This window comes from Falco biarmicus, chromosome 7 (assembly GCF_023638135.1).
Source record: "Falco biarmicus isolate bFalBia1 chromosome 7, bFalBia1.pri, whole genome shotgun sequence".
Lineage (NCBI taxonomy): Eukaryota > Metazoa > Chordata > Aves > Falconiformes > Falconidae > Falco > Falco biarmicus.
The window spans coordinates 39,568,150-39,583,596 of NC_079294.1; the positions used below are offsets into that span (position 1 = coordinate 39,568,150).

At 44.1% G+C, this 15,447-nt stretch overlaps 1 protein-coding gene across 2 annotated transcripts in view; it reads left to right on the plus strand.

The window, feature by feature from the left end:
- Positions 1-1,512: 1,512 nt before the first annotated feature.
- The window catches only part of PELI2 (pellino E3 ubiquitin protein ligase family member 2), a 74,627-nt gene continuing 60,692 nt past the window's right edge, over positions 1,513-15,447 (plus strand). The window contains exon 1 of one of the 2 annotated variants that reach the window (XM_056346750.1): positions 1,513-1,712. In XM_056346750.1, coding sequence (XP_056202725.1) covers positions 1,636-1,712 — 77 coding nt within the window. In that variant the 5' untranslated portion in view covers positions 1,513-1,635. The remainder of the gene's footprint in view (positions 1,713-15,447) is intronic. The other variant, XM_056346751.1, reaches the window with a different exon arrangement.

Consider the following 15,447-nt stretch of genomic DNA (forward strand, 5'->3'; position numbering starts at 1 on the left):
TTTCGGCAGAAGAAGAACTCGATCCTGAGCCTGAACGTGCCGGCCCGGGGGAAGCTTTTTGCTGAAGGCCAGGAGCAGCGTGGCAGCCACTGCAATTACTTTTGTCTTCGTTAACGGGCTCCCAGGCTGGAGACTTCAAAGAGCAGCTAATGAGAATTTCCATCCTCAACGTGAATCGATGTCGAGCTAATCTTTGTTAGGTTTTTCTGCTTACGTTGGGTGCTGAGGAGAAAGGGAATTAAGCTCTGAGCAAAGGGCATGGTGGGGAGGTGCTGGGGCAGTGGTGGGCTGGGGCGGGGGGAAAGTCTTTGGTAGTCACTGCAGAAAGTTTGGTGTTTGGGGCTTTAGCCTATGCTAAACCTATGCCTTTTTAGCCCCGTTTTGGATTGCACAAGGTCTTGGTGGATACGCATGTGTCCCAGACGCCTGCCTGCCCACCAGTTTTTTGACAGAATGACTTACAATGTGGGGATTTTTTGTTTGGAAAAGAAGGTTTTTAAGGAATAAAGGCAGCCCGGCCCAGCTTTGAAGCAGACCGGAGATGCTGGGGATGGTGGTCGTGCCTGGAGAGATAAGTCAGAGCATTGACAAGCGCTGGGTTTGCAAAGCTCTGCCTGAAGAGCAAAGGCTGGTGGGGGTGGGGGTGTTCCTGCACCCTCAGAAGACACCAAAGAAAAGAGGCTGGATGGTGGGCTCGTAGCTCCTTCCTCACCGAGGGACGAGAGCTGGGAGAGCAGCCATTCCTCAGCCACAAGCGCAGAAGCTGATGGCGGCCCCATGGCTGGACATCGACGTGCTGGAGATGGCGGGGAAGGTGCAGGAGGCGGGTGGTGGGTCTGGAGCCCTGTTCCTGCTGGGGCAGGAGCTGACTTAGGAGCTGCCACGGGGGGACACCCGGAGTACCACAGCTATCCAGAGCCACAGGGAGGTGATCTCACAGGGAAGTGGCCTCCTGGGCAGGAGGTGGCCTGCAGCCCCTGGAGATGACCCAGAACCGTGAGGTGATCTGGAACCCCTGCTCTAGACAGGCAGTGACCCAGACGCCCAGGTGATCTAGAACCTCAGGCCTCCAGGCAGGTGTGGGTCTAAAGAGAGGCGAGCTAGGGCCCCACACAGCGATCCAGTCCCCTAGGTGATCTGGAATCCAGGACACCCCCACGCGGTCAGGTAATCTAGAACCTCCCCCTATCCCGCGGTCAGGCAGCGGCCTGGAGCCCCCGCCGCTGCGCCCGCCCCCCCCCGCTCCCCCCGCCGCTGCGCCCGCCGGAGCGCGGCCCCTTTAAGAGCAGCCCCGTCCCCTTTACTCTATGTTTACATAACACAGCTAGGCCGTACCACTTGCCGGCGGTGGGGGGGGGGGGGAGGGTGAGAAGAAGGGGGCGGAGCGCCGGCGCACCCCCTCCAAAGGCGGTGAATGGGAGCGGGAGGGTGGGTAGGAAGGCGCCGCTTTGCTCCTCCCACCCCCTGCCGCGGCGGGTTGGTACGTCCCCCTCGGCACTCCTCCCCCCGCCCCCCCGGTGTAGTGGCCGTTGTCGGGCGGCCGCCGGCTCAGTGCGGGTCGCAGCGCGGAGCCCGCTCGGCACTCGCCCCCGCGGCGGGTGGGACTGCAGCGGCGGGAGACCTAGCGGCGGCCCCATGTTTTCCCCCAGCCAGGAGGAGCACTGCGCGCCTAACAAGGAGCCCGTCAAGTACGGGGAGCTGGTGGTGCTGGGGTGAGCGCTGTGGAGGGGCGCCGGAGGGGAGCGCGGCAGCAGCGGGGCCCGTCCTGGGGCGGGGGGAAGCGGCGGGGGGGGCCCGTCCCCTCAGCGCCGGCCGCGGCTCCCCGCTGAGGTAACGCTCGGAGGGGCGAGACCCCCGGAGGGGGGCGGGGGGCGCCGCTTCCCGCCTTTCCCCGGGCCGAGCGCACGGGGCGGCCTTAGTGTCGCGTCGCCCCCCACCCCGCGACCGGGGGGCGGCCGCCCGCCGCCGCCGCCAGCAGCTCTGCCCTGCGGTACGAGTGCGGCTCGGCCCCGCCGCCACGGCTCCGGGGGCAGAGGGAGGGCCGGCGGCGGGCTGTCGGGCACCGGGACCGCGGGGACGGCGCGGCGCGCTGGGAAGAAACTTTGTGCGGGAGTGGGGAGGGGCGCGAGCTGCCGGGCGAGGCCGCGGGGGAGCCCCGGCCCCCCAACACACCTCCCTCCGCGGCGGTGCCGCTCGCAGGTGCCGGGAGCCGCCGTCCCTGGGCGCAGCCGCTCGCTGAGCTCTCCCTGGCGGCTTCTCCCCTCGCTGCGAGAGCCGGCGTCCTCCTGGCAGACTGCAGGGGAGATGACTTTGGGGGGGGGGGGGCGGGGGGAGGAGGGTGAAGCACTTGTATTCAGATTCGTAGTGGAAATATTTATTTTCTCAGCTTGATACGGATCTTAAAGTAATCCGCTTGGTATTATGTTCTTGCCCTGCTGTTAAAGCTCGAAGCCTTTCTGCTGAGCACCGTCGAAGCAGATGAGGGAGAGGCGTTGAAGCCGTGCTTGCTGAGAGCCCTTGTGAACCTTGGAAGAGATGCTTAATTTTGATAGTTTAGTATGTAGAAACATATGGTTAATGGAATAATTTTTAGTAACAAATACAATAGGAAGGTTTTGAGCCAGCTGTGAAGCGGAACAGTTACAGCCTTGGTGCGTTATTCAGCCTCCCCCAGAATCTGTTACATATTTGCTGCAAGGTCGTAGACAACCTTACTCTGGTTTTTTAGGGATTTTATTTTTGTTCTGGTGAAGTAATTTCGTAGGGCATGTGTTTACCTCTGCAGAATAACTGTTTTAATCTCTGGGAGTAGATAAAAAGAGCAGTCAACACTGGGTACTCGTGTGTCCAGTGGTGTATCTTTTTTCCTTAAGGGATGCTAAATATTTTTTATCATAAGTTTAGGTCAAGATACAGTTACTGTGGAATAAAATACAGCTATTGCCATGAAGGTGGCATAGCTGGCATTTGAAAGATTTGAATTTAAGTGGACTAACTTGATTTGGGAGAAATATCCATATCAAACTAGATTTAATAAAGAAATGTTCTTACTGTTTCAGTTGTGGAAATGGAGGGTAACCTCAGCTGTGCCACACTGTCTCTGGCAATAAAGTCATAGTATGATGTTGAATCTTTAATTAAATTAGAGAGCATAAATTGATGTTGTGCTGCAGAGGCTTTTTGCGCACAGCTGGAAGCATTTTCCTTTCTGTTGCTTCACTATTTTTAGCAGCAGTTGAAAGTACAGAAGTATGAAATGTTTTGGCTCTGATCTTAACCTAGCAAAGTCTGGTGTGCTTTCCCTTTAATATGGAAATGCATTGATCTCAGCTTATCGGTTCTGCCAGAGGTCTTGATCTTCACTGCTGTGTGTTGAAACATGCCAATAAAACTTAAGTAAACTTTACATGACTGAGTTTATTTTTTATTTGAGTATCAGCTGTTCCCTTAAACTACTAAAGTTGTATCTTCTGGGTGCTACATGTACTAAAAAAGCAAACAAACCCTCTTGCCCTTGTAGTACAGCTATGAACAAGTCTGCAAGCAGGCAGCTGAATCTCTGGTCAGGATGTCTCTCTAAGCTGCACTGGAACAATAGGGCATGTCACAGTTTACCAACACAACGTGCTGGGTAGATGTAATGTAGAAATAGGTAGATATGATGGAAGCAGTCCAGGAAATGTCATGACTTCAGTAGCTACACTTTCCATTTTTGGACTGAAGGTTGGGGTTTTAAGATCCATTTGACACTTTAGGAGTTGATCACTGCATTTTCTATCAGAGATATGTTAAATGTTTTATGTAGTGCCATAAATAATACAAACATCTCTCTCTTTGATGACTCAACATTTGTGACTAGGAACTCTTGGAACAGCTTAAGCATCTGTTCGGTATTCTAAAAAAAAATTCTTAATACCTCTTTTGTATTAAAATCTTGTAATCTGGAGTTCCATTTAAATTAGACAATGTAAATCTGCTCTTCTCTCCATAGTGACACAGACCTGTGGATCAGCAGAAGTGTAGTGTCACAGCTCTTGTTACAACTGCCTGATTAAAATTGATAGTGACCTCATGGCTAGATAATTTTTTTAAAAAAGTTGTCTTGAGACACTGCATGGTTTAGAAAAAAAACCACATTGATTGTGATGTTGATGAACAACTTCTGTCTTGAGCTGTGAGACTTTAAATTAGGTGGTGAAAAGAATGATAAACAAAGGGATTGGCATACCTGGCAAACTGCTGAGAGTCCTGTTTTTGAGATGACAAAACGTTATCTTTTGCGCTTATTCTGCCTTAAAGTAGGGTTGAAGGTGTTCTACCACACTAGAACATGTTCCTGTGTTGTCCTGCAGTAGTTGTGACTGCTTGTCTGCGCATGAATGTGATCAGAGGGTAAAGCCTAAGGCAATTGAAGTCAGTCATTGCAGCAAATTTATTTCTAATAACCTTCTCCCAGTAGTGTGTTACGTATTTTCTGTCAGTGGTATGGCAGTGTGTGTTTGGTTAAGTTTTTGTCAAGGTTTACATAATCAATATTGTTGTGAATAAAAACAGTTTATGTAAATCAAGCCAGCCAGGTCAAGATGGCTGGTAAAGAAGAGATCATCTGCTTGATTGTGAATCTGCTTGCGTACATCTGCTCCTAGCATCATCTGTTCACAAAAGGCTATGGATTTCTTTGGTGAAGCAGAAACATTCATATTCTAATTTTTTTTTGAGGCGAAACAAAAAGGTTTTTTTGAAGTCCCGTCAAAGTAATGGCCCATTATGTATTTCTTGGAAAGTGGGGCTGGAGGGAGTTTTCAAGGAGATACAGAATACAGTATGAGTACCTGAATAGGGTGTCATGGTATTAGTACGTTGTTTGTCAGTAATCTTTGCTTGACTTGTCTGGTATCTGGTTAGCATCTTGAGGTCTATGTCCTGTCCCCCTCCTCCCAGTACCCCCTTTTCCCCCAGCTTTGAAGTGTGCTCTGAAGAATTCATTCTGGTGTAATGGTATTCAGGCCAGCGTGGCTTTATTTTGGGTGCTTGGTCCCTGGCTGCATGGGGCAGCCTTCACTGAAGGCTGGTGCTGTTAAATCTTTCTTCCAACCTAAATGATTCTACAAAGAGACCTTCAAGATCATCAAGTCCAACCCATGTTATACCATGGAATTGTACATTAATGGAAGCTTCTCTTATGTCTTGATTTATATGTAGTTCAAGCCTGCAGTAATCATCAATACATAAATGTGGCTTTTGGGAGAAAACAAATCCAGTTAGATGTGTTCATATGGAACACCATAAAATGACACTGGGTTTTTTCAACATTTAAATATGTTATGTAATTTAAAGTAAACTTTTGGTTGGGGGCAGAAATTAACATCCTTTGGGACTGTATGGTATCAACGGGCAGCTTTAACTTCACGGAAAAGTCTCTTGATTAAAATTGTGTAAGTTGAAGCACAAATACCGAAGTAGCATTACATTTTAGTCAATGGCTGAGTTTTATAGGAGGGAGAGGATTTTGTACCTGGCATTAAACACTTTCAGTGTGATGTATGGCAACCGATTCTGGGGAGTTTCAGATGGGGTTTTCAATAGGTATGTGCATGTGTCATATTTCTTACTAACCAAAGAGTTCCGTTAGCTACTTGTTAGCAAGGAGGTGCAGCCTGGTGCATCCTCAGCTGGGAAAGACTTGTGTTACAGACTTAATGGGTTCTGCAAAATCTATTTTTTTTTTTTTCCCAATCTAGACAAAACTCTTAAGGGCTATTGCTCAGTGTTGTTATAGTGGTCACTATGAAATCGCTCTCAACATTTTATGTATAAGTTTTCCCTAGTTAACAATTAAAATAAATGAATTGGTTAACTTCAAGTTAACTACAGTGCCCAAAGGAGCCACTATACGTTGTTACGTAAGCTTTGTTTAATGTGGACTATTGGGCATCCTTGAATAAACAGGCTGGCTGTAGGTCTGCTTAAATTTAACTTTTTTTAAAAAATAGAATAAATTTCTCATCGATGTTTACAGTGTGATAAATTCTATGGTAATTTTGGGCAAGTTGTTGTGATGGATCGATTTGTACTTGGATCAAATTTAGATTTGGAACATGTCTTTTTGTGTTAATCTGAAAGGACCTCCATATATACTCCTGTTTCTCATACAGGCTTTTAGTGACTGATGAAAGTTGCTCCTTAACCACTACCTCCTTGACAAGCTAAAGAAAGTTCCTGAAGTGTTTCCTACTTTTAAGCACCCTTCTGGTTTTTAACTCCACCTGTTTGGCTTTTCACGGAACTCTTTTGTTAATCTCTTGCTGTGCAGTCCAGGAAGAAGCTGATGCAGTTTTCCAGTGGTGTTGACGAATGCATGCACAATATGGTATCTCTGCTTGCCTCTGGTAGCTGTTTGCTGCTGTTTATGGACTGAAGGCAGAGGGAGGCTCATCCTGGCTATGGCATTAAACTGGGGACTTAACGCTGAACTTACATGGATTTGCTGTTTGATATCAAGCTGAAGCTTTGTTTCATGATTCTGTAATTTTTTGCACTATATGGCTTAGATAAATTGGTGAAACTGCTTAGGTGACTTGTGTTCTACTTTTGAGCCTTATTTAGGCTTCATTTAAAGGAGTGTTCATAGCAAATAATGGTAGCCACCCGTTAAATATGTTCAAGGTCATGATTCTGAGAGAGAATAATTTGCTTCAACAGTCATAGCTGGAAGGCTGCTGTTCTGGAGAAACTGATTTATTTTTTTATTTGATTTGGACAGTGGCTTCTTGGAGACCTTTATGTTTTGTGTTTAGTTTATGATGGATCTTACATGCTGCATATTAAGAATGTGATCAGTGCCAGTTGAGAGCTTGCAACTAGATTAATCATACACCAGAAGTATTGTGTCTCAATAGAACATTAACTGCAATGGAGGAAAAAAAGTAGTAGAAAGGATTGTATTTGAGGAAAGATTCGTGGATTTTTCAGTGGAAGCCTGTGTATAACTGGATAGAGCAAAGGTTTTGCTCTGCTTAAGCTAACAGAGAAAACATACTAGAGTCTCTTCTCTGTGACTATCCTATTCCTTGGAGTACTTCTGACTTTCTCAGAGTGCAGGTTTGTATCCAGCTGTAGGCTTTATTCACAGCATCTCGATACTGATGTAAAATCAGAGAGCAGAAACTTCAAACTCTAGAAGCTAAAATTTGTATTTGTTGAAGCAAATTAGACCATCAAACATCTGTGTGTTTAATGGTTGTTATAAAAAGGAAACTGAGTGCATTCTGGAAGTTAAACTGTAATCCCCTTGGCATGTACAGGCAGTAGGTCACACATGTCAAAGTGGAAGACTTATTATTTTTTTTTTCCCTTAAAAGATGGAAATAAGTGTTTACTCTGAGTAAACAAGTCTGACAGACGTAAGACTTCGTTGTCTTTCACTGGTGCACTTCTCATGTAGAACCAAATAGCTGCTTCTTTCCCATTGCTCCTTTCCTGTCTTGGCAGAATCAGGGATGCAATAGTTTTCCATTTTCAGCTGAAATTTATAAATGAGTAGATACCATGAAAGTCCACTTGGTTCTACTTTAAAATATGTGTGCAAACTTAGAAATTACTTTCTAGGCTATTAAGATTTGTTTTTTGTTGCTGAAAGCAGCATCTTGCTTAAGCTATTTCATGCTCCATCTTAACAGCAGGCTGTTTTTCAACTGTGATTACAAGGTTGCTTGAGAACAGATTTTTTCCTAAGAAGCCAGGAACTTTTTATTATCCAGTTCAAACTAAATTATGGCTGTTTTGTATTCATTTATTATGGAGCTAATGCTACTCTCTAAATTGCTCAGTCCTTATTCCTCAGTAGTGGTAGCACGTATGAACTTGATACTTTGGGAAGATGCAAACCTTCTTTTCCTATACTCTAAGCTAATGAGAAGCTGTGTGAGTGTAGTATGGCACTCAGCCTGAGCCATTGTGCCTTGCTGGTGGTAGGGTTTATTAGTTCAGCGTGCTGGCAAAGAAGTTTTACAACTGTTGGCAAAATACTATAGATGTGTCTGTAGGCAACACCTGTTCAGGTAGGCTGAACCAGCCTTTATCTTGTGGTGTTTTTCTTGTTGGTATTGTCTGCAACATGCTTTGGTTCTGAATTTGCCTTTAGTATCTGTGACTAGTATGGGTATGAAACTTTCCAAGGATGTCTCCTCTAGCATGTTGTATAGTTGCAGTCTTAGTGCACAAAAAGGCATGTTTCATGATGTCATCTAGAGTTGTTATTCTGCACTGTCATACTTGTGGCTTATTTATCCTGTGGTCTGCAAGGCAAGTGAAGTAGAGGAGGATTCGGTCTGAGCTCCCAGCTTGAAGCAGAAACTCTAGTTGGTTTCTTTGGATACTTTGTGCTGTCAAATCCTGTTCCGCTTGCACCGTTTGATACCCTAAATCTCATTTGTGTTGAGGATGCTTTTCCTTTTATCAACAAATATCCTTATGTTTATTCTTACTCTGTCCCAAGGTCACCACTGAAAAGCTTGCATGTGACTTGTCACAAGCTGAAACGTTGAGGTACAGGAATGGGTTTGCTGGCATAGAGAACATGCCTGCTTCCAGACTTGCAAGGCAAAGCTTCTCATTTTGTTTGTTTCATAAATACATCACTAAATGGTGTCCTTGCATTCTTCACTTTTGTAACCTGCATATGCTAATACCATGTTGAAGGGTCCCACTTTCCTTTTAGATGACTTGTTTCCCTCTTGACAAGATGCAGTTCAGAATTTTATGCCTCCCTTACCTTTCCCTTGTTCTTTTGATGTCTACTGATGTAGCTTTATGCAAGTTAGTACAGAATCTTGAGATCAGAGCATTGTTTGTGTACTTTGGGGGACCAATTTGTAACTTCTCTGGCAAACTGTAAGTAACATCTGGGATTAGACTGTTTTAGTCCTGTTACTCAGTGGCCTAGAGTAGGTCTCGGTCCTCATAGTAAGCAAATAGTACAGGCAAGACAGCAGGGGCTTCCAATGCAGCAGATTAGTGTGCTCTGAAGGCTGGAGAATAGCTGGAGCAGTGCTGTCCCAGCTCTTCATCTGTGGTGCACCATTGTGCATCCTCTCTGGATGACCAGGTGTGCCTCTTCTGTGGCAGCTTCTACATTTAACTTTGTAATATGAGGTGCTGTGCAAGTAGTCTCTCGCTGGGTCTCTGTGTATTGTGGATGCCTGTATAATGGGTGCACTTCTGGCTATACGATTTAAGACAAAGATTGGGGGAGGGAAAGAGTAGCAGGCAGTAAGCTGTTTGTGGGGTTTTCTTAGCATCTGAGTAGGCAGCATGGTGCTGGGAGTTCAGTAGTAAAGGCAACCAGTCTTTGGGTTTGACTGACTGCCCTTCCCACGAACGTCACTTCTCGGGTAGAGTTAATAGAGCTTAAGATACAAGAAGCCAGTCCTTGCAGGAAATCTTCGCACAGCAAAGCTTCAACAATTTCAATATAAACATGCACTCTGTGAAAACTTTTTACTGAGGTGCTGTGTGGCAGGAGGATGTGGTGGTTTAGTATGATTGAGTTATAAATGATACGTGATCAAGGTGACACTGGACTTGCATTGTCTAGATGTAGCTTTCTTTTGTTCTGATTAGTATAACTCCTGTTCCGAAGAATAGCAGGTATCAGCTGTTTTGCAGTGAAGTTTTGTTCAACTCTTCCAAGGCCAGGATATGAAGTCCTGTGAGGTCAGTCAGAAGTGTGCGTGCAGCTTCATGGTAGCAGCAGTTATTAGCTCATGGTGAAGAGAGTAATTCAGCTAAAAGCTTTTCTCTATGTCACAACAGACATGTCATATAGATGAAAGAAATTATGAACAGCAGTTGTGAAAATGGGTACAGACATAATCTACAATGCTGAAGAGCTTGTTGTATTAAAAGCTAAGTGGTTTTAAGAAGAACTCAATTTGATTAGGCATGATATGAAGGTGCCGATTGCTGAAGGACCTATTAGGCATGCTTCTGTCAATAGCAATTTATTTCCTTTGTAGGGAGGGAAAGTAAGCAAGCTCTGTTTTCTGCTTTGGGAAGTGATTTACTTTAGGTAAACTTGACAATATCATCTTCTGTACTTGAGTTAGGCATGATGCATATCCTGACCTCACTGTAGGTAAAACTAGTGTGCTTCACTGGGGATGAACTAGATATGGGACTGTTCCTAATCTATTCTGAAGCCTGGAAAGCTTGCTATGCTAGGGAATGGTGCGAAGGCCACACGTGCCCTTATGAAGTGTTTGGCAATAAAGACCTAATGTTTAGCTGTCATATTGCTTATGCTAACTACGATATAGCTACATTACAGTGTAGCAACTACTTGTATTAGATGAAAACAGCGAGTTGCACTGTGAGACAAATACTAACGTGAAATGTCAGTTACTACACTGCCTCCCCAAAGGAATGGGGACAGGCAAGAAAATTTCTATAGAGCTGGCACATAGTAAGTTAAAAAGGAGAAGGTCAGGAAGCATTATGGTCTTCTTGAGTATTGCAATGTTAACTGATCCCCATTGTTGTAAACTTTTCCTTTTTCCTCTTTACATTCAAGGAATTGAGGACAAGGGAGAGATGTTGGCATAATCTTTCTCTCTAACTGATAAAGGCTTTTGGAAGGCAATCTTCATATTCAACTGTAGTGATGCATTTAGTAGGCTTTTAAATTACTCTTTGCCCTCAAATGTTTTTGCTGTCTTTATTTCTGAATCCAGTAAGCTCAAACTGTCATGAAACAGTTTTATTCTTCAAACTGCAAACAGATAGGCTTCAGATCTGAGGTGTATCCTCTTAAGGCATGTGAGTGTCATGGATGAAGACAAAGTGGTACTGAGTGTGAAGACAATTAATTACTGTATGAAAGTAAACTGAACAAATTGAAGCATATAAAAGCTTAACTCTCCTCTTGTGTATTGCATATAAACTGGAGACCAAATGTGCAAACTGTCTCGCACGTGCCTTTAGGAAGACTGAAAAAAACTGTTTAGTCTAGACACAGAAGTTAATGGGCTGAAACTTAGATATAAGCACAGCTGTATTTCTTCGTGTGTAACAGGGTGGCTTTATATATTTTGGTTGTTGAGGTCTGATTTAGTAATGGTGGAGTAGTAATGGCCTTTGAAACAGGAGTAGTGTGTGTATGTCCTTCTTTCACAGGAAACACTGAGCTGCTGAAAGATAGGAAGAGCTGCACGGTTCCTGCTTCCCTGCACATCCTGTGACAAGGTCTCGGTCTCACAGATGGCTGTGTTCTGTGGAATGCTGACTAATAAACCAAAACGTTGCTGTACTTCCAGTTTGCCTTCCTCCTATTCCATGCTTGACCTCTGAGAGCAGACAGCTGTGAAGTTCAGTGCTTAGACTCAAAAATCATTTTGGTATTGGAGAGGTATCTTTCAGACCAGATAGGCATCATTACCATGTAGTTGTCCTAATCTTTCTGTTAACAGATGTGTAAAGCCTGCATTGAATTACTTTCTGAATCTTAAAATTTTCTGGAATAGTTTCCCAGTGCATCAGGGAGTGAGTTTTGAATTCGTGTGTGTGGGTGGCCATTTGTCGTAAGCTGTGGGCAGAGGTCCTATTCAAGAGCTGTGTGTGTGATGGGAAGAAGTTAGTGTCTTGCTGCAGGTCCCTACTCCCTCTGGCAGAATAGCAGTGGAGATAAGATTTCTTTGGAAGACTGTTCCCTAATCTGATTCTGCCAGAAGACTTAATTAAATGGGCTCTTAGTACCTCTGGGTTTTTCCAAAAAACTAGCAGCAAGTTAGGCAAATGGAAAAAAAATGGTCTTAGGGCAGGTCTGTCAGGAGGCAAGCTTTAGTTGACATGAGCAGCCGAGTAACCTCTTCCATCAGAGCTAAATCTGGAGAAGGAAGTTTGGCAATAGCCAAATGGATCAGTCTTGCATTGTTTTTTACTCCTCTTTTGTCTTTAACTGGTGTTTACTGGACTAATGAAAAGTCTGAAACATGAGAGACTCCTTTAAACACCACTGGCATGCCAGTTGCCCTTGGGATGGTACTGGTGGTCCTAGAGGTTACAGGAACTGTCTCTGTGGGCAGGGTCTGTGGAAGCTGCAATGCTTTAGTCTTACTGACTGCACTGAGATTTTTTTTCCTTAGATAAGATGTCTTGCTGAAGGTGCAAGGGTAGAGAGTCTGCAAGCTACTCATTTATTTTTAGGGATGTGCACTGCAATGTTTTTCACAATGGCAAAAGCATTTTTTAAATAACCCTTTTTGGTTGTGACCCTCTGCATCCATTTACAGACTTTGACGGAGTTTTCCCAAAAGCTCTAAATATGTCCCTCCTTTTCCCTTTGAAAGATAAATAAGCCTTTTCTTCTGTTCTGTCCCCTGTCCTGTCCCCACCCCCCCCACCCCCCCCCCCACCCCCTGTATTTTCACAGTCTGCTTGCTTAAGGGCAAAAGAGCTTTAACTTCTGACTTTTGTTTTGTGCCTTACTTCCAATGTTTGAGCACAAAATACTACTGTTATGTTGCTGGCTCAGCTGTGCCTTATCTCTATGGTTGCACAATCACACTTCCAGCTGCAGTACTTGCAATAAAACTAGATATATAGCACTCAAGTTTTGTTTCCAACATGCAAAGGCTAGTATAATATAGCAAATACCTTTCCATGTAAGGATGCAGAAAGAATACAAAATATAAAGTACAATTCCCTCTGTAAGCAAACCTAGGGTCTAAGTCAAGCTCAGTGTACTCTCCTAGTTTATCATGTGCAATGTGACTTCCAACTGAATTCAGGAATGGGCCTCTGATCATATATTACTAGTTTGCACCTTAAACACCTTGGAGGAGACCGGTTTATATTAAAGCTTTACCTACTGCAAAACTCTCAGTGTAGAGAGAGCAATTGTAAAATAATACTTTGTTAAAGGGTAAGCAGATCTTTCTGTGGCAAAAGTGATTTACTCTTTCTCCTCTGGGCATTTTGTAGCCAGTGCAGGCAGGAAGGAAGGAACTGGATTTGGGGTTGGCTGCATTCCAGTTGCAGACTCTATTCAGACCCAAAGCAGGAGTATGGGCTGATTTGTAAGTTTTGGGCAGAGATGGCAGTTGAGAAAAAACAGCTGTCTCAGTTTTGTGAACTGATGAAATTTGTTAAGACTGTCAGGTGGTAAAAGTGTGATATTTTGTGCTATGTAGAGTTAGAGAAGTGCATTAAAGATGAGTTTGTCATGCATAAGTCTAGAGCAAAATGCTTAGTTGAATTAAACTGAAAGAAACATTTGTGGATAATTGGTGCCCTTTAATGTACAGAAAATAAGTGTATTAATTTGTGAAGACAACTTGTTCATTAAAACCAGATGTGTGAAGTGATCTTTCCCACCTGCGCCATTTTCTTGTGCATGAGCTAAGTGAAGCTGATGTGAGTCTTGTTTATTCGGTGAAGGTAACTTCCCACCTATATTCATTACTAAGTCTAAAGATTGGTCTGGCTAGGGTTATTCTAAACTTTTAATTTTCTTCCTCCTTCCGCTCCTAGGTTTTACATGTGTTGTTGCCCATTTTTGAAGGAAGAGGAGCTTTATTTGATGTACAGACCTATGCAGAGTGTGACAGCTGTTGTCAAAATACAGAAGGTGGTATAGCAAACAGAATTTGACAGGACCTTTTAGCTTCCTATTATTTGTTGCTGGTTTTATCTTTCTTTGCTTTCGAAGAACAAAAGTCTGGGTAATGACTGTTCAGATGTGTAGTTTGTCTTGGCATAAAACCTGTTTCAAACCAGTCATGGTAACTCCTTGTAACCTCTAGAACTGCTTGTATTTAAGTGATGTGGGATAAACTGTTTAAAGATCTGATGCCTCTTTGAAGCTGTAAAGGGCAGACATTGGGTAGGGGCAGATGTCTGAGGTAGTTACTGCTCCTGGCTGTCTAGGCAACCTTCTTGCAGGAGGACACTGCATCCTCAATTCTGTTGGCACTGTTGGGTCCCTATTCCAGTAATTTTCCATCTGCCTCTGATGAATATGCTGTGATTTCCTGAAAGATGTAGTGACAGGTGAGGTTGTAGTCTGTAACTAGCAATGAAGTATGTCACTGATTTTTATTCCAAAGCCTCCCAATGCTGTTTGAGCTCTATTGAGAAGAGCCTGTAAGATGAATGAGCCCCACACACCCCCGCCTTGTTAGACATCAGGGAATCCATGTGACTACAATTCTCACCTCTGAAGAAAACCTTCAATTGGAGCTGTCACCTCAGTAGACAAAGAAGGAATCCAACTGCAAGACATACCCAGGGGAAATCATGCTTTGGTTCTCTGACTTATGAAACTCCTTGGGTTTCGGTTGTTTTCTATGTCACTGCTATTGCTTCACCTCTACTGCCTGCAGTAATGGTGGGATGTTGCCTTGGAATGGGAATGGACACATGTTCTGGCACTGCAGGTAACAATGGGAAGGGGTTTGGCTGTAGAAGTGTTGTAATCCCTAGGGCAGCCTGGGCCACACCGTAAGGTCTGTCATAGGTGTGTTTGAAGAAAACTTCAGTATAGTAAATGTTCGTTGTGTTGTGTATACAAGTCAGGACAGTGCCTTGGGATCAAAAATTTTCTGGTTGTTTATTGGGGTACTAGAAGAGCCTTAAGTAAGTGTACTTCATGAGGAACTCAGTATAGAACATAGGTCTTGTGGTGGTACGTACTTCTGCTTTGTATTAGTTCATCTCTGATTCTTCAGTAGAAAAAGGTGTCCCTGAAGAATAACCCCAACTGTCTGCTTTTCTTGGACAACCAGCTTTTTGGAGGCAGTTTGAACACAGCCTGAAACTTTTGTTTGGGGAATTGCAAATAATGTCCTGTGTAGTTCAGCAGCCTCACACTTTTGCCTCTCATGTACAAGCTCAGTTCAGAACTAAGATGACTATTCTGTGTTACTTCATATAAATGTTAAATTTTCTGGATGTGAAAAGCTTCCCTTTCCACATGGTTGTAAAATAGCCTAGTAGAGGATTTTTGTCCTTGGCCAAAACTCTGAAAGGAGAAGTTTGGGATTTGTCCAGATGTGAATGCCTCTCTAGTGGACTTCAGGCTCGTTCCGTTATAATGGGCAGTTCCATAAGATTTACTTTGGAGTTTTACAGGCAAAGATACTGAAACAGGCTGATGGGGGATGAGTGTTTCTGTACATTGATCTTATCCTCTGTTGGAGGTAGAGCAATGGCATCTCTTGCCTGAAAGATTTCTACATAGTAGAAGCAAATGCTATAGCTCTTTCTTCTGTTTTTAATAGGGCTGTAAGATGAAAGTAAAACAGTTGTGGGAGACTTACAGATATAGGTATAATGCCAGAGTATTGGCAGAGTAGTGAGGGAATGTGGTCTTTATTTTCTAAAATGCATATGCAGTATCTTTAGCTGAGTGAGGGAAGAGAGGTAAGAATTTGGGTATCTGCAAAACCCTCA